The sequence below is a fragment of the Echinops telfairi genome, unplaced genomic scaffold, assembly GCF_000313985.2.
Source record: "Echinops telfairi isolate 266 unplaced genomic scaffold, ASM31398v2 ScPeMD7_7467;HRSCAF=8505_1, whole genome shotgun sequence".
NCBI classification, from domain to species: Eukaryota; Metazoa; Chordata; class Mammalia; order Afrosoricida; family Tenrecidae; genus Echinops; species Echinops telfairi.
This window is the reverse complement of record NW_022111368.1, coordinates 42975791-42994362: the sequence shown is the minus strand read 5'-3', so window position 1 is coordinate 42994362 and position 18572 is coordinate 42975791. Positions and strand designations below refer to the sequence as shown.

Sequence of the window (18572 nt, the reverse complement as noted above, 5' to 3'; positions counted from 1 at the left end):
CGCCCCGACTCCCGCCCCGACTCCGGTGGCGCGCTGTGCACTGCCCAGCCGCACCCAGCTCTCCCTGGCACTGTGCTGTCAGAGCTAGCTGGGATGCCCTTGGTGCCAGTGTCCGCAGCCGGCGAAGCGAGGCCCCGGCCACCAGCGGTCGCGCAGCTCGGCTCACTGCGCAGCAGGGCGCGGCGGCCACACCGCAGTCCACTAGGGCCCAGAGGAGCTCTTACTCCCAACGACTGTGTGCCCTAGGGCCTGGAGCGTGGGGGACAGAGCTCATTCCCCTCTGGCCAGCCAAACTGGGAGGACCTGATGCAAACCCTTCTGAGAATTCCCCTGACCCGTTCTTCTAGCCCCCTCCAAAGAGGGGAGGGAGGGGCTCTGGAATGAGGAAGGTTAAGAGGGAGAAAGGGGGAAGGGAGTGAGAGAGAGAAATTGATTTCCCTTCTGATTCTCCCCATCTCTTCCTGGAAGAGATTGGTCCTACCAACGTGTTCCTGCACCACAGAAGGAGCTACAGCCTTGCACGCCCACCCTAGGTCTCAAGCGGTTTGGCTGGTGGAAACACTCGCCCCTCCATCACGCAATGTTTCCATCTGAGCAACCCCCCAGCTCCCACAGCCCACCCCAGAGGTAACCAAAGAGAACCCGCCCAGGACCCCGGAAAGTTACCCTGGGGTCACTTCCCGCCAGCAAGGTTACAGTTTGTGAACGTGGGCGTGGAAAGCTTTATGCTGGCGTTGAGGTTACCTCCCTGATCCTTGGCCAAATGAAGAAGTCGCCGCCTTCTGCCAAAAGAAAACAAATTTCCTCGACTCCGAAGTTTCTGTTTGGGCTAAACTGTTTCCGGACAACTGCCTTAGAAAGAAAGATGTGTTTTGATGCAGTTTGTTTTGCCTCAAAGTGTTTGTTTGTTTGTTGCCGGCCTTAACTGATAATATAATCGCATTTAGGAAAGCCTGTGAACAAGAAGGGCTGAAGCCTCCTTTGGTCGTGGAATCAGCCATGTACGTTGGTTGGGAAGAAATCAGGTCCTCTAAGCATCACTAAAATTTGTATTTTACATGATTGACTTGTGGGAGGCCAGGAGCTCATACAGGGAGCAGGCAACTTACTTAAATATTGTTGGTAGACAGTAGAAAGGTGGGCAAAGGATGTGAACCGGATGTTTACAATAAAGGAAGTTGAATGGCCAAGATGGCCTTAATAAGCGCTGTGGTCAGGTGCCTTCCAGTTGGTTCTGACCCATAGTGAGCCACAGCACAACAGCACAAAACACCAGCTGGTCCGGTGCCATCCTCACCAATGATGCAGCCACTGTGTCCATCCATCTTGTCACGGTCTTCCTCTTTTTTGATGTCCCTCTGCTGAACCACGTCTGAGGTCTTCTTCTTCAGGGACTAGTTCTTCCTGATGCCATGTCCAAAGTCTCTCCATCCTTGCTTCCAAGGAGCAATGGTGGTACTTCTTCCAAGGCAGGTTGATTTGTTCTTTTGGCCACCCACGGTACTTTCAAGATTCTTTGCTAGCACCGTGAGTGAACTTCATCAATTCTTCAGCCTTCCTTATTCAAGGTCCAGCTTTCAGATCAGAAATAGCCTGGCTTCCGTCAGGCTCACTTTAGTCCTCAAAGTAACATCCGGTTTTTGTTGTGTGTTTTTTTTTTTCAACACGGTAAAGAGGTCTTGTGAAATTTACCAGATGCAAAATGGTGTTTGATCTCTTGACAATGTGATACCAATTCACACCTACCAGATTAGCAGAAATGAAAATATCTCCAAACCAAGGATTGCAAAGCAAGTGGTAAAAGGAAACGCGCCCACTATTAATGTGAGTGTAAACGGATACCACCACCTTGGATTAAAATTAGTCATTAGCTATGGGGTTTGGAGGGGCTCTGGTAGTGTCATGGGACACACGTTGGGCTGCTAACCACAGGTCCACAGTTCGAACCCAGCAGCCGCTCCACAGAAGAACTGCGTGGGTGCTTGCTCTGGTAAAGTTCTGTTCTGTTCTGGAGGGTGCCAGTGAGTTGGAATCGACTTGATGGCAGTGGATTTGTTGGGAATTGGACAGAGCATATCTTTCAAGTCAGCAAATCCTCTTCCCAGACACCCCAGAGAAAATCTCGAACATAGACTTTAGCAATACCAAGGTAAGTAAAAAACTATTGCTACGGGATCATAGAAACCTACACTGTATAAAAAATATACAACTGTGAAGCCCTTGGTTCTTGGCGTAGTCTCCATCTAGGTCTGTACCCTCTCTACGCTCCCCCAAAGAACCCTGCTCTCTTGGATTGACACCAGGCCCAAACGGTGTGCTCAAGGGACTTGATAGATCGTGTTTGGGGAATAAAAAGAAGGCTTGTGGGATGGGTGAGGTAAGGCTCCCCGACAAAATCCCCATGGGACAGCCCTCCCTAACCTTGAAGAAGGAGCAGATACATTGTTATGGTGGAGAAAAAATTCCTCAGAGCAAATTCCTGGCTTTTTTTTTTCCAACAATGAAGTTTTCCATGTTCTTTAAAGGTAAATGCTTCTGTCATCGTCCTGTGTCCTTCCAGAAAATCTATCAGGATTACTCCTTCGGGAATTCCCAAACCAGCTGCCATAACCTTCGGAGCTGGCCCTTCAGCCTCGACACCCACTGGTCCCACAGAGTGCTTTGCAAGCCTCTGTTTGGACTGGACTGTCCGTTCATTTGTTTTAAAGCGCTCTCACCGGACCAAGGCGCATGTGTTATGATGCATGAGACCCTTGCTTGTAGCCACGCGCTGATCACGGAGACATGTGTGAACATGTTTTGTTAAGAATCAATGTGTGTGTGTATGAACGGGAGCCCTGGGAGTAATATTGTTCTGTTTTGTTGTTTTGTTTTTTAACCAGCATTCGTACAGGATGTTTTGTTGCACGGACAACAAAGGCAAACGCCAGATACAACGTAGAGGTTCGTGGGCAGAGCCACAAATAAATGAACAGTGATAGTTATCTTCAAACCTTATGGCTTTTGTGTCCTCCAGAAATGTGAACAAATAGCATTCCTTTCCTCATTTAAAACATATTTCATTAGGAGTTGAAAGAGTTGATAAGGGTATAATTTCCAATGTGTTCTCAATCTTGACATTTTAAACTAAAACTTTTATATCACTCTCTTGAAATTGTTTCTAACAGAATATAAGTCATCTATCAAGGTATTGCCACCATCATCCAGTTAAAATACAGAAGTTCTCTGTTGAAATTTTTCATCATCCCTTTTTCTCCTTGAACTTATAAATTCTATTTCACTTCCTTCATAGGCATTTATCCTAATAAAATATGTTCTTGTGTTGAAGGATGTTTTAGTCATCATATTGCTCTGCCAGAAAAAAGGACATAAATTGGTATTTATAATAAAAATTCATAAATATTTATAATAAATCATAAATATCTATGTATTTTAAATGTTAAATGTGCATGTGGTCAGTCATCATTATATCATTATCAGAAGTACAAAATTGCTCAAATAAAAAAATATTTGAAATATAAATCTTCAAAAACAATTACTAAACCTATAACTACTGAGGGTATTGTACTAGCTATACAAGATGATATCAGGAGAAAATAGATGTAGAGTACATAAGATCTCTCTCTATTATTTCTTAATATATGTGTATATATTATATAGCCATACATATAATTGTATATATGAATATACAATTCTCTCAAAATCAGAAAATTTACTTTAGAAATGAACTTTAGGGAAATAGAAGTTTTTAATGAGGTGATTAGGTCTCACCATACACATTAGGTAATGAACCCGTGGACAAATATCACTTATTGTCAGCATTAGTTATTGCCCTATTTTTTTAATGTATACTCTAAGTCCTGAGAAGTCTTGTTCCTATCAATAACTAGTTGATTTTGTTGCCATCAATAAGTAGTTGATTTTGTTGTAGCAGAGTCACTCAATCTTTCCATTTTTTCCAAGGTTTCCCTTTGTTGTTTTCCTATAAAAGTGATGTAGAGATCAAAGTTAGTTTTGTTTTTCACAAAAGTTACAGAGGTCATATTTAAATTTAAATGGGGAAAGGCTAGTCAGGAGAGTGATTGCACAACTTGAAGAATAGAGTGCATGTCACTGCAGAAGTGTGGAGTTGTCGTCGATCTTGTTATGTGTATGTTCACCACAATTTAAAAGGGAAAAGAAAGACAAAAGTGTTACATTTAGAACACCAAGCCAAAATGTTAACAAGGTCAATGATTTACTGTCACCCATGCTAGTCAGTCGTCTTTCCATTTGATTGAAAGCAGAGGCTTGGAAAGCCTTGGACTTCTCGTGAAGTTTTGACCATGGTTTGTTATTGTCTCCAGAACTGGAAGCAAGCTCAGCTCAAGAGGCTTTACCAGAGCTTATCAGCTACCTCTAAAGTCAGTGTCTGCCCAGGAGCCCTTGTCTAACCCAGTGGACTTAGAAATTGAGTAAACTGGAGAAAAATGATAGAGTTTAATTTTCAATATGTGTATTTTTAAAGACATTTTAAAAAGATGTTTCATCTTACTATCGTCTGTAAGCTTTATTTTCAGCAAAAAGTTGGAGCTAAATGCTTGTTTTCAAACAAGCAGCCATCTAAGTAAGGTGTCAACTAAGTCCACATGGAAGAAGCACACCAGTCTGTGTAATCCAAGGATTGTAAACAGTAAAATCCAAATCCGAAGGAGGGGATGATATCAGCGCTTAAATAGTGAACACCAGGTTGGCAGAAGGCTCTGGATAGCAGTGGAAGCCCAGAATCTATTTGTAGTCTTCACATGGATTGAATATCCCTTGAATCCCCTCTGAACATCGTCCAAGGATGTGAGTAACCTTGCTATCAGAGAGCATTGAGAATCTGATTGTGGCAGATGTAGTTAAGTTAAAATGTCATATCTTATTATTGGATCTTCTGTTTGACCCATTTTAAAGTTGCTTCCGTTTTTCATATTTTCTGCTTTCTTTACTATCGAGATTTGTCTCCGATTTGTTTTGCCATTGTTGTTGGTTTTAGGGTTTGTGTTTTACATATTTTTTAAGTTTATGAAATCCAGTCTAGGTCAATCTATAGAGATAGTAACTGGATTAATAGTTACCTAGGGCAGGGGAGGTGGGGGAAATGAGGAGTTAACAATAAGTACGAGGGGGAAAAGGCTCTGAACCTGATTGTGATGATGATTGCACAATTCTTCTTAATATGATTGAGGGATTAAATTCTATGAGATGTGGAGTATATGCAAATAAAACTATTAAAAAAGAAGAAGAAAATTAGCTCTGAAAATAAAAACGCTATCAGTGAACTTCAACAGCAAAGCCAGACTTTAATGTCAAACCAGTCAACAAATCAGATTTACTTTCTGTTTTAAACAGGGCTAGTCCGGGGCGCAGGGGAAGAGAGTGGATGAGGCGCATGCCGGTTTTAGGGCCCTGGGGCAGTTCTGCACTCTCTAATCGCTGAGAGATGATAGTGTGCACTTACCAAACCCCGGGGAACTGAACACCCAGAAGAACGACACCCAAGGAAAACTGTGGCCTGTAGTTAACACTCATGTCAGGCCTGATGCTTACCCCCAGCACCGCCAGGGCTCCAATGGATAGATGTCGATTTAACAAAGACACCCCTGCGGACAAGATGGGAAAACTAGGAGACTCTAGACGCAGGGAAGTGAGCATATGCTCTACGTTCTGTGCAACTTTTTTGTACACCTAAAATTATTCATTGCAAAAAATCCATTTTGCAATCCAAACACAGGCACAGTAACTGGGGCAGGGGTGGAGGCCCAGGCGTGGGCCAAGGTGCTGCCCCTCCAGCCTTTCTCCAAGATTCCCTTTTGCTCGGCTCTTTCAGGCTCTCCCACGGAGATGAACGGATAGGACATGGAAAATAGTTGGATTTGTCCGTCGGAATGGCACCCCAGAGGATTCTCGAACACCAGGACATCCCCACTGTGGTGGGGAGCAGGAAAGACTCCCGTCTGCAAATGAGAGAAGGGCTCCCTCAAAAGAGGGAAGGCTGGAAGGACAAACTGCCGGGACAGTCACTGGTCCTTTGGGCAGATCCATGAGGGACGAGAACCAAAGGATTCTCTTCAAACGGTGCTTCCCACATCCACTGTGGAAAACAGTGCGGTGGTCCCTCAAGAAACCGAATGTGGAATTCCAAGCCAAACAGGAACGGTACGCCTTCCTGGGTACACACCCCAGAAAACTGCAAGCAAGGGAGATGACTGGATTCGCTGAATGTGGTGCCAACATACAATGGTTTAGTGTTGTTATTATTATTCATGGTCTATTATTATAATGGTTTCTTTTTCAGTCATAAAGAGAAATGAAAGGCTGATATGTGCAACCACATGGATGATCCTGGAGGACATTATGGTCCGTGACAAATATGGCTTGATCCCATGTACATGAAATGTACAACATGCCCCATGGCAGTGACCCCAAAGTTCATTAGTTCTTTCCTGGGGCAGACGGGAGTGGGAAATGGGGAAGTGCTGCTTAAAGGTGCAGAGTTGTTGTTAAGGCGAACAAAAGCCATCTAGAAACAGATCATGGTGATTATTACCTAATATGATAAACGTAGTTCATGCCACTGATTGGTGCATTTTTAAAAAGTTAGAAATGGGTTTCTTACATGTATTTCACCACAATAGCATTTTTTTTTTAATTATGTGTATTTACAAGCAGTCTCCTTGTACCCTGAGGAACATGAAGACTCTGTTTGGAAGCCCACTGAGTTATGGCATAGTCACAAGATAGTAATATTACCTTATTATTGTATTGTGTATTACAATGGATTGTAATGTAATGTTTGTAATAATACAGCATTTAAAATAAATGAAATCAATCTATATACTTTACCATAACTCAAAAACAAACAGTATGATAACCGTTTATATACCGAAATAGTCTCATAAAATAGTATATGCAGTGAATGGAGTCATAGAACTGTAGCAAAAATGTTTAAACAGCAAGGGATTGATTGGAAGTAAAAGAATTGAATAAGGCTTCTTCCATCGTAAAGTCCTTATGGACTCAGCCTCCTGAAGAGCAGAGCCCAGCACACCATCTTCACCTTCTCATCTTCCTCTGTCTCCATCTTTCACTTTCACCACGACGCCATCCCAGCCTCCTGTTCATGGAGACCCAACGTACCATGTGATCACTGTGAGCCAACCTAGGGGCTGATTTTCACAAGAGTGTCATCAGGCTTTTCTTCTTAGGCTGTCTTAGTCTAGAAGCTCTGCTAAAACCTATTCAACAACATAACAATGCTGTTGGGTGGTGGCGGCACAACTTTCAGTCTCAACATCAGAAGTTGATGATAGTCGAATATGTGGTGTTTGCATAATCTGGACCAGAAGTTAAATGTCTCACTCTAACCAACCGTTCTCCTAAAGTTTCAGTTACTTCCAAATCCAATCACTTCGTAGAGCTTTTGCCTACCACTCTTATCTCACACAAACTCTCTCTGCCTCCTCTGGTACCTTGTAACCTACTAATGCCTTCACTAGCAAGCGTTTTTGAAGATCAAATGTGTGCCAAGCCCTGGATTAGGCACCGTGGCATAAACATGAAAGACAAGAGAGATCTCTTCCTCAAGGATCCAAGGTTGAGGTGGTCAAGAGAGCCATCAAACACAGCATTGCTGTGCAGTAAGTATTGTAGCATAGGGATTCCCGCTGACACAGGGGAAGACATGGTCAATATGGCCTGGGAGCGGATCACGGGAAGTGGTTGAGGCCCACAGAGAGGGGATGCTGGAGGTGGGTCTGGAAAGGAGTCTGCTAAGTAGAGGGTGGAGAGGAGACCTTCCTAGGCAGTGGGAAAGCACGTCCAACAGCACTGAGATGAGGGGGAAAGGAACAGGGCCCCAACGGAACTGAGATGCTGAGCTTGGGCCAAGTGAAGAGGAGGAGCAGGCGAGGTGCCAGAGAGCAGCTGTGGAGCCAAGGAAGGGCCAGAATCAGCAAGGCCTTACCAGCAACGTTACCCTCCATTGTCCTGGGGACAACAGGAAGCCCTTGCAGGTGGAAACACGGGGGTTGGTATGACAAAACTGTCCTTGTAGAGGAAAAACTTGAAGAGTTCAGACTAGTAATGGGAGGCAGTTCGCAGACCACTCCACACGCTATGACAGCAGCCCAGAGGATCACGGTGGTCCCAAGGTCGAGGGAGTGTGAGGGCGGCAGAAGTGAGGTAGACTTGGCGAGTATTTGTGACTGAGATAAGACAGGACTGTGATAAAGCTGGAGTCTGAAAGGTCTTTCTAGCCCTAAGCAAACTAACTCCATCCAAGAGACCAATAACAATCGTCCTAGGCGTGACTGGTTAAGGGGAATCTGCAGACCATGTCTGCGGCCAAGACTCCAGGTTATGCCTATAGTCTGCATAGACGGAGCTGTGTGCAGAGCCCAGATTAATTTCCAACCATGGTCATTCCCAGGTCTCTGTGTCGAGTATGTCTTTAGTTAAAGTGAATTAACATGAATCTTAAACACACAACCTGGAGAGTTCCATCCCAAACCAAGTACCAAGCCCGTTGCTGTCGGGTCGATTCAAGGTGCCCTCACATGCTACAGATTAAAGACGTGTTTAAAATACATTCTGAATAGAAACTGGTTATTGTCTTCCCCTCTCTCAACCTACATGGTTCTTAAAAATAAGGCACTTTCTCGCCGAAGGCAGTTGTTCCCATTTCTTGGTTCCATCTCACATGGGTGCTGTCCTGTGGGATCTGGGAGCTCACCTGGCAGCAGATGACCAGTTCCAGCCCAGGTATCTGCACACCTGGACCTACAGCCAGCGAGCATCCCCAAACTTGGGCAATCATTGACTCTCCTTCTACTGCAGGGCGGATGTCATTGTGGTTACACCGAGAATCCACTACAGTTCGTGAAAAATATAATTGGGGTCACAAACACTCCTTGGTGGCTTTCACATGTTTCCTTTACATTCCCTACCCCCACTCGGTGGTACTCTATACAAAGGGGCTGCCACCCCCCCAGTGCTGACAGTCTCTTAGCTACAAAGCCAGTAGGCTCCCACACCAGCTGCAGCTCACTTCCTGGATGCTGAGAGGAGGCTACTCTTCAAGCATTTCACTCCAGATTCTGGCCAGTATCACGATCAGGAACCTGTACCCAACATCCAAGTATCCGGCATTTGCCTCCGGTCCTCACAAGGCTTCCTCCACGGAAGCAGGGATATGCTTTTGTTGCTCTACAGCATCTTCCTGCTTGCAGCCTTTGGCCAGCAAGCTTATTTGTCCTTCCTCCTGCAATGGGGGCAGGGACAAAGTAAAAGGAGACACTGCTCCCTAAAAATGAGGATTGCTGCTCAGTGGCCTGTCTGGATTTAACTGCTTCCTTGTTCCCCTCATTTCTGTGAACTAATGAACTGCCCCCATACATACCCTTCTGTGATGCCAAGGAGATGTAACCATCATCGAAAAGGTTTTTCCTTCCCTAAACGACCTCATCTCCCACTTGAACATACTACATGTACTAAGTAGCACATGGTCTCCCTAAGACAAATACATTACATCAACTGCTGCCACCCTGAGAATTGGGGAAATTTTAAAAAGATCTTTAAATGTTTGTTAATAGAACATTTCAATTATACAACACCCACTTAATGTGCCCACTTAAAGAATGGGCATCAGTGGCCGTCCATGATGGAGGGACAGAGGGAGATGGAGACATAACGACTAAGAGGAGGGTATAAAATGTGTTGCCTCCATGAACAACTGCCTCATTTGCAGGAGACCAGAAGACCTAGCTGGTGCCTGGCTGTCACTACTGAAGATTTTGATCGAAGAGTCTACAGAAGGATCCTGATCAAAAGGGAGAAATACAGAACAAAATGCAAAGCTCATGGAATCCAAACGTTCTGGAGCCATGGAGGCTGGATGGACCCCCTAAAACTATTGCCCCGAGATCATCTCTATATCTTGGACCAAAAGTATACCCTGAAGTCATCTTAAAGCCAAATAATAAGTTTGCTTCATCAGTAAGGCATATCTGCCTTGAGCATTGTGCTCTTTCAAGACATAGCAAAATGGGATCAAATCAACCACAGCAACTTGACAGATTCTCGAGATAGGGCCCATAGAGGGCAGGGAGTTTATGTTGGTGGGGGTGTAACCATTCGGAAAAGGAAGGTGAAAATGGTTGCTCAACTCGAAAAATGTAATCAGTATCCCTAACCTGTAGAACTGTACATGTTCCAGCTGTGGGCTTGGTGTGTTTGGCTAATGTATATCCTGAACAGGGCAACAAAATTAATTAAATTCAATTTTGTTTATTTTTGTTGTTGAGACTGTAATCAGGAGATCGTTTTTATTTATAGATATCCTTTTTCTTTTTCATGGTAAAGACTCCTTTATTGGTGACAGTTAGTACAAGTCAATAAATATTGATCCCCAAAGAAGAACTGTTGTTTCTGTACTGGCCCATAGAGCACGGAACGGAACCACCTGCTGGAAGGATAAACTGAGTCAATCCTGCTTCTTGGGAAATGAAGCCATAGTCAGCTGCTATATGGCATACGCGGTTCCACCAAGTGTACGGACCATGGGGCTCTCTGTACAGCTGCCCCGCCCTTTAGAGGCACTAGAGTCCCACTGTCCTCCTGAAATAGCTTCTGTCTCTCTGAAATATTATTTTCAAACTGTCTGTGTGAAGCACTATTTACGGTCTGTCCTTTGGGCAATTTGATGAAGAGCTTGTAGATTTTGCAGCCTCTCAGATCTGTTAATAGCCACCAATCACAACCACTATATATATATATATATAATTATTAAACAAAACTATCAAAGTATAAAGCTATTGCATTTCAGAGTCTCTTGCATCTCAGTGTGGAAGCCATAGTTCCATTTCTCTAGCCCTTTGCCCAAAGAATGCTGGGTCTTCGCTTTACACTCTCCCCAAACCACAGTTTCTCAAGGAGCCCGAATCATGTTCCTTTTCTGTGTTCTTTGAGCACAGAGGAAGTCTGAGGGACTTCTTCAAAAAGAAGTCAGGAGGCAAGATCAGGGCTGGAGGGTAGATGGGGTATGGCTTGGAAATGTTCATAGGATAAACTTTGCTAACTTCAAAGAAGTGCATGGTCATGATGGGGAAAAAATTCCCTGGCACAACTACCTGGACTTTTTTTCATCAATGCAGTCCTGTTTCTCACCAGTGCAGTTGTCAATTTTCTTAAAAGTTCTTCATACTTGGTTCCCATGATGATCCTGTGTCCTTGAGAAAAATCTATCAGGATTACCCTTTTGGAATCCCCAAACGGTCACCATAGCATTAAAGATGAAGCCTGTAGCATTAGACCATCCATGTCAATTTACAGGGGGGGATCTCGTTTGTACCCAAATTGAAAAGGACATGAGATTAGCAGCAGAAACAATAGCCAACACCAAAGGCATATTGACTGATTCAGCTTACAAAATTCTGACTGAAAAATTAAAGTTAAGCAAACTCTCTTCTAGATAGATGCCCAAACTGCAGACAAGAGCAGAGCTTTTCAAACAAGTGGGATTCATGTCCTGAAGCATTTACTGAAAAATCTGTAGCAGGAGATGAAGCATGGATATACCAGAATGAGTCCGAGGACAAAGTACTGTCAAACAATGGCTACCAAGAGACAGTGATCCAGTCAAACCTACACCAGACCAGTCAAGTGCAAAGGTCATGAATGGCTATAGTATTTTAGAGTTGCTCAAGGTATTTTGCTTGGTAGCTTTCTGGAGGGCCATAGGATAATAACATCTGCTTATTATGAAGTATTTTGAGAAAGTTGGTAAAAGTTTATGTAGAAAAATACCTGGGAAAACATCACCAGAGTCCTTCTCTACTATGACAACACTCCTGCTTATTCTCATCAAACAAGGGCACTTTGTGAGAATTTCTATGGAAGGTCACCGGACATCCCCCTACCCATCCTGGTTTGGTTCCTTCTGATTTCTTTCTGTTTCTAATGTTAAAATTATTTTTTCTTTAGTTGGAAATGTAAAAAGACTACATTGACATAGCTAAATTCCCAGGGCTGGACTAAACGACTAGCATCGCTGCTTATCAACGTTTCTTGATCTTTTCTGTTGAAAAATAAAGTTTACATCTTTTTTTTTTTTTTTTTTACATCTTTTATTTTTATCTTTTAATTCCATTTCTCCACAAATTAAAAAAAATATCCCCTGGTGATACATATGTATATATGTACATATATCATGAGGGGATTTAATGTATAATATTAACTATATTATATGTATACAAATATATTTCACTGCCATCAAGTCAACTCCAACTCACAGAGCCTTGTAAGACAGAGCAGAGCTTTCCTTGTGGGTTTCCAAAGCAGTGAATCCCCATGGGAACAGCACACTTCATCTGCCCCCGTGGAGTCGCTGGTGGGGTCAAACTGCTGACTCTGCAGTCACCACGACACCACCAGGGTTCCTTTTAATATAGGTTTATATTTTAAAAACAAAACAAATAACATTTTAAAAAATAGAGGTTTACATATGCCAACAACAACCACCAACTTCCTTCTACTGTAAAGTTAGAAAGGTAAGTTGTGCAACAACATGTACAGAGTTCAATTCCGTCTCTAGGCAATGATGCATAAGCATCCGTTTGTGTGCAGATAATGTCTGAGGGACTCATTCAATTCAACCGTCACAGTGTTTTTTGCCACAAAGTGTACATAAGGGGAGTGAGATACAGGACTTAGCCTGCATTCATTTTTGTATTGGTATTTTGAGACTATATCACTCTTGTGATTGAGAAAAACACTTTTAAAAATCATTCCTAAATATTCCATGTTAGGGTAAGTTCCCAGAATACTTTCAGAGAGAGGGATGTGATTCTCAAAGAAATAAAAACACCCTTCAAATATTTGAGCTTGGATCCTGTGAGGTGAGTTGAACCATCAACCTCGGCTCATCCCCATGCTTTGATGTGGCATCCCCATCCCGGGGACAGAAGACAGACCATAAAGTCTGGAAAACGGTCCTCACCAGGTAGAACTCACAAGTGGGTCAGGCACGTGGTCCAGTCATGGCAGGGTGGCCTGGCTCTATAACCCAGCACCAGCCACACCAATCATGGGATTCACAAAGGGGAAGAATGTGAGGCCAGGATGCTCGGCCCAGAGTTTCTAGGGCAGCAACTGGCAAACAGGAAGGGGCCAAGGTGTGTGTGCCAAGGTCAGAAAGAAACCTGCCTCCACACAAGCCATCCTCCAGGCCACAGACGTGGTCCTGCTGAGCATCCGGCTCTGGAGATCCAGACACAGCAGCTAATCAGACAGCAGGTGCCAGGGCTTCGGTGGAGGACACTCCAGGCATGGGGGAGGGGACAGGAAGTGCAAAGGCTGGAAAGCACAGAGGAACCCAGAGGTTAGAGACCGGGAACCCTGGGAGGTGGCAGCAGCACCAGCAGCAGCGATAGTGGTGGCATGAGACTGAGAGCAACCAAGTCAACCACGTTGAGCTTCCATCAGAGTGGCATTATCGGATGCCCTTCAAAAACCAAAACTCACTCCCATGGAGTCAATTCCGACTCATCGTGACCCTATAGGACAGAGAAGAACTGCCCCTGTGAGTTTCCAGGGAGTAGAACGCCTCATCTTTCTTCACCAAGAGGCTGATAGCAGTTAGCAGCCTGATGTGTAACCCACTACACCATCAGGGCTGGATGCCCTTTAGGAGAAGACGTTTCACAGCAGGATGGCCGGAGGGCTGGTCCCAAGAGAGACCGTGGTATGGGGGTTATTGCCACATCCTCAGGGATGGAAGATGCTGTGCGTTTCTAGGAGGGATAGCAGCTAAGAGAGGGGCCCCAAGGGGGTCAGCAGGGGATGGTCAGCTCCACACAAAGCCCGTCTTCCCCAGCCCCTCACCCATGAAAGTTACTGATGTTACAGGCCTGCTCTGCTCAAGTTCAGAGAAGTGGCCAGGCCGCTCTCCACTTTCCTCCGGGCAAGCCCGCTTCAAGGCCCCCTCGCTCGGTCCCCAGCTCCCCTCACCTGGCTGGAAGGAGACAACCGCAGAAAAGGGGGTGACGCTCTCAGCAGGGGCTCCAGGTGACATCACATCCTCCGTGGGCGAAATTGGGCGGCCGGTCTGAAGGCACGACCTCCTGTCTCCACCCCGCCGGCTCCTCCCGGGCGCGTCCCCTGGGTTTGAGCCCTGCGCCATGGCCGCCACCGTGACCGTCCTGCTACTGCCGCTGGCCCTTCTGCTCTGTGAGCGTGCGACCCCCGGGGCGGGCTAAGCTAGCGGGGGGCGCGGGGCGGTGGGGCTCCCGGCTCAGCTCGCTGCCCGCCTCCCGCAGACGCCACCGCGGGCCCCCCAGAACAGAAGTCGTTCCGGATGTCGCCGCACAAAGTGGAGGCGAGCCTGGGGCGGACGGTGGAGCTCCGGTGCGAGGTGCTGCTGTCCAACACGGCGTCGGGCAGCTCGTGGCTCTTCCAGAAGCGGGCGCCAGCCGCCCGCCCCACCTTCCTCCTCTACATCAGCCCATCCTCGAAGTCCAGGCTGGCCGAAGGGCTGGACGGCTCGAAGTTCGTGGGCAGCAAGCCCTCGAAGGACATCTTCAAGCTCACGCTGCACTCCTTCCGGGAGGAGGACCAAGGCTACTACTTTTGCTTAGTGACCAGCAATTCCCAGCTGTACTTCAGCCCCTTCGTGCCCGTCTTCCTCCCAGGTGCGGGGCCGCTGTGCGTGCGGGGGTGCGGGAGCCAGCTCAGCCTGCGGTCACAGGGATGCACGCTTTTGGAGATGCTTAATGCCTCCCCACCCCCACCCTGGGGCCTCCCTAGATCTCTTCCCGTCTCGTGGACCAGGAGGCGGAGGGTACATGGCAGCTGACTAGGGACTGCAGCCGGCTTCTCAGGACCAATGGGGCACGAGTTCGGGTGCTTGAGGCGCCCGGGTGGCGTAGTAGGTCCACCTTGACTGCTGACTGCAAAGTCAGCAGTTCGGAACCACCAGCTACTTCGGAGGAGAAAGACGGAGCTTTCTCCCATTAAAAAAAAACAACTGTCCTATAGGGTCGCTAACCGTGGGCATCGGTGGGCAGCACTGCGTTTATTTTCTTGGTTTGGTGTGGCCCTGGGCAGGTGACTCCATGCTCTGACCCTCCGTTGGCTGCTGGGTAAAACGAGGCTGGCAGGGCTGGGGGGGGGGGGGGGGGGGGGGGGGGGGGGGGGGGGGGGCGGGGCCGAGGGGCCGGGGGCGTTGGCCGGTGGATCATTAGCAATGGGAGGAGTTGAGGACAACAGAGGCGGTGGCTGCCGCCCACAGCTCCCTGGCCGCCTCTGTCCCTGTCCAGAAAGTCGAGGTCACTGCGGGCGGGCGGCGTGTGGGTGGAACACGCGCACAGACCCAACGACCCAACTTGACCCCCAACCACGCTCCATTGCTCCCGCAGAGAAGCCCACCCCTACGCCACCACCGCCGCCGCCACCTGCGCCAGTCCCCACCAACGCGTCGCAGCCCGTGTCCCCGCACCCAGATGCTTGCCGACCGCCGGCGGACAGCGCAGGTGAAGGGGCTGGGGGCTGGGGTGGCGGCGAGCCTGCTCCAACCGCCAGGAAAGCCGAGCCAGGAGGTGCGTGGAGGGGCGGACAGGGAAGGGGGCAGGCCCCATCCTAAACATCCGCGTGTTCGCTGCCCTCAGTGAACAAGACTGGGCTGGACTTGACCTGTGACCTCTACATCTGGGCGCCGCTGGCTGGGGCCTGTGCGGTCCTTCTCCTGTCATTGATCGTCACCGTCATCTGCAGCTGCAGTAAGTCTTGGTGAACAGAGGGTGGGGGTGGGGTTGTCGCTCTTCCAGCCTGTGCGCTCCAGGCCACCTGCTCCAGGCCACCTGTACCACGAGGTGAGGTTGAGGTTTCATGCACTTCCGCGCCGCTGGGCCCCAAGGTCTGTTTCTTGGCAAAGAAGGCTGGGTGCCACTGGCCACTGGCTCCCACTCTCCTTTCCCGAGGCTCCCAGGAAGGCGGAGCGCCCACCCTCAGGGATTAGGGCAAAGCGGTAACACAACTGACAACTGAGTTGGTGTTTGCTCGGGCGGGGCTCTCCTCCTCCCTCTCTAGTCCTTTTGTGTCCCAGACCCCCACCTGGAGGGATGGTGGGAACAAAGCCCTCACCTGGGTTCTCAAAGAGTTCGAATCCCCAAAGGAGCAGGGAAGGGAAGGGGGGGCGGGGGAAGGAAGGGAAAGAACTTCTTTGGGGGCCTCAGGGGAGTGAGGGAAGTCATCTGATCCCCCATTTTCTTTCCCAGAGAACCGAAGACGTGTGTGCAAGTGTCCGAGGTGAGTCTCTATGAGCCCTGCACAGGCGGCCCGTCTTCCAGGGAAGCAGAACGTTTCCCAGAGGGAGGCCCTTGCAGGGCTTCTGTGGGACAGTGAGTGAGCAGAGTCCCTGGAGGAGATGCAGAAGGTTGGCAATGAAGGGGCCTGGAAGGGCAGGTGGGGAGAGCAGAGTAGCTTTGTTACACCTCCGCTTTGCTTGACTTGTGGCCTTGACCAATTGACCTGAGCTCCTCCCGTGCCGAAGTACTGTTGTCTGGTCAGTCCGGCAGTTCAAGACCTTGTACCCCCTTCTCCCTGGGCCCCTGAGAGATGGTTACTCTTTTATCACCAGCACCAGATTAAAAAAAATGGCCTGAGGTTCAAATTTGCCTGGGCAAATGCAGGGCCTTGACCAGCTATCAGACCAGAGTAGAAGAAGACCTCACCCAATTCTGGTCCGGATCCCTCTGGAAACACTGTGTAAGGGAAGTGCCTCCTCTCTGCTGGGAGGCATGAGACTGCCCTGCAGGAATGTCCACCCAGCTCCCCCTCAGAGGCCAGCCCTGTAGGGGCCACACTCACACTCTGGGTCTCTGCAGCTGCACCACCACCAGTCTCAAATTAGGAACCCTCTTGAAGGTGGCCGCACTGTATGGACTGCGTGTTGGATGCCTACAGTACAATTGGTTCCTTGTTCTATATACATTTAAAGTTCGCAAAGCTGGCACAGCACCCTCCATGGTATAGAGGAGGAAACCAAGGGTTAGAATATTGGGTGACGTGTCCAAGCCTGACCGCCAGCAAGTAACACAACTACAACTTCCGGCCAAAGCTCTTGTTCCTTTTCGGACTGGCACGGGTCAGAGGGAGTGTGGGGGTGGCAGCAGAGGGTGGGAGAGACTAGGAGTCACCCACCAGGTTTCCTACTGCCGCTGGGCATTTCACACTAGGGTGATCCTCTGCAGGGTCCAAGGTCAGTGTCTGACACGTTGACTGTTCCTCAGAGCAGACATGGAGCGACTTCCCTGTCTGTTAAGGTCACATGCCACAGTGCTACAATCGCTTAAAAATAGAGAAGGGGCTCCAGGGTCATGATTTGGTGTGCAGACGGGACATCTTCCAGGAGAATCATCTCTCTGCCCTTTCTGAAAATTCTCCTTTTGAAAGAGTTCATTGACTGAGGATAAAGCCTGCCACGAAACACACAGCTGTCCCGCGTTACTATACCTCTGAGGAATTCACACACCTGAGTGAATACACTCTGTGAGGATTGTGGGCAGTTCTGTCTCCACCCAGAGGTTGTGGGGGGCTTCAGGGGTAGACACCACACTCATACAAAGCTGCACCCACTTGGGTGTTAGGCAGCAAGTTTGAGCTTCCCTACTCAGGGAAGATGTCGGCTCCCAGGCCCCTGATGGGGGTGAGGGTGGGGAAGGTTGGTCAACAGGCCAACTGAGGAGTTTGGTCATCTGTCCCATTCTCTTGCCTCCACATGGACTTGACAAAAACAGGCCCCCTGGGTTGGGATTCTCCTCAGCCACCTCCCACGTGTGTGAGCGTGGGCAGGTCCCCTCACTTCTCGAGTCCAGTGCCGACCCCTAAGCTTGCTTGAAGATGAGGTGGGATGGCTTTCGGCAGTTACCCAGATCACTCACTCATGCTGGTACCTCGGGGGACACAGCCTTTTCTACAGGGCAGGGGGTCAGAGCCAGTCTTGAACAGACACGGAGCTGAAGGGGCTCCTTCCTACAATGACAGCCACCCGCCTCTCTTTCAGGCCGGTCGTCAGACAGGGAGGCAAGCTCAACCTTTCCGAGAGGTACGTCTAACATGGACACAGACCGAGCCCGGGGTGGCGGCTGCTGCAAGACTTGACTTCAAAGGCGGAGCTCTCCTCACAGGATAAGCCGCAGCCCCTCCTTGCAAATCCTTTCTCCTTATTGTTATTTTAGTGGGGGGCAGGGAAAGTGACTTTTTATTAAATGTGTTTCTTGTGATTAAAGCAACACTGTCTTCCCTACACCACAGGAGTCACAATACCTTAGCAGGCAAATATTGGGGTCAAAGGCGGAAAGGGGCGGCCTTAAGTATTGTGTTTTCCAAATCATGCTGGAAGAGCTGGTGGGGACCATGGTTCCAATTCGATCCAAACCTCCTCCCAGACTAGCTTACAACCCAGGGCGCAGAAATTCCGTGGTGGGGAGCAGCTGGTGTAGTGACACAGTAAGCCAGAGTGGGGCCCTTGACTCTCTGCTCTCTGGGGGCTC

General features: G+C 48.1%; 1 protein-coding gene across 1 annotated transcript; it reads left to right on the top strand.

The window, feature by feature from the left end:
- The first annotated feature begins 14201 nt into the window (after positions 1 to 14201).
- Positions 14202 to 18215, top strand: CD8A (CD8a molecule). Its single transcript, XM_030888479.2, has 6 exons — positions 14202 to 14250; positions 14340 to 14711; positions 15438 to 15551; positions 15687 to 15797; positions 16296 to 16326; positions 18083 to 18215. Exons 1-6 carry the CDS (start codon positions 14202 to 14204, stop codon positions 18132 to 18134), a joined length of 729 nt encoding a protein of 242 aa, XP_030744339.1. The 3' UTR covers positions 18135 to 18215.
- The last annotated feature ends 357 nt before the right edge of the window (positions 18216 to 18572 follow it).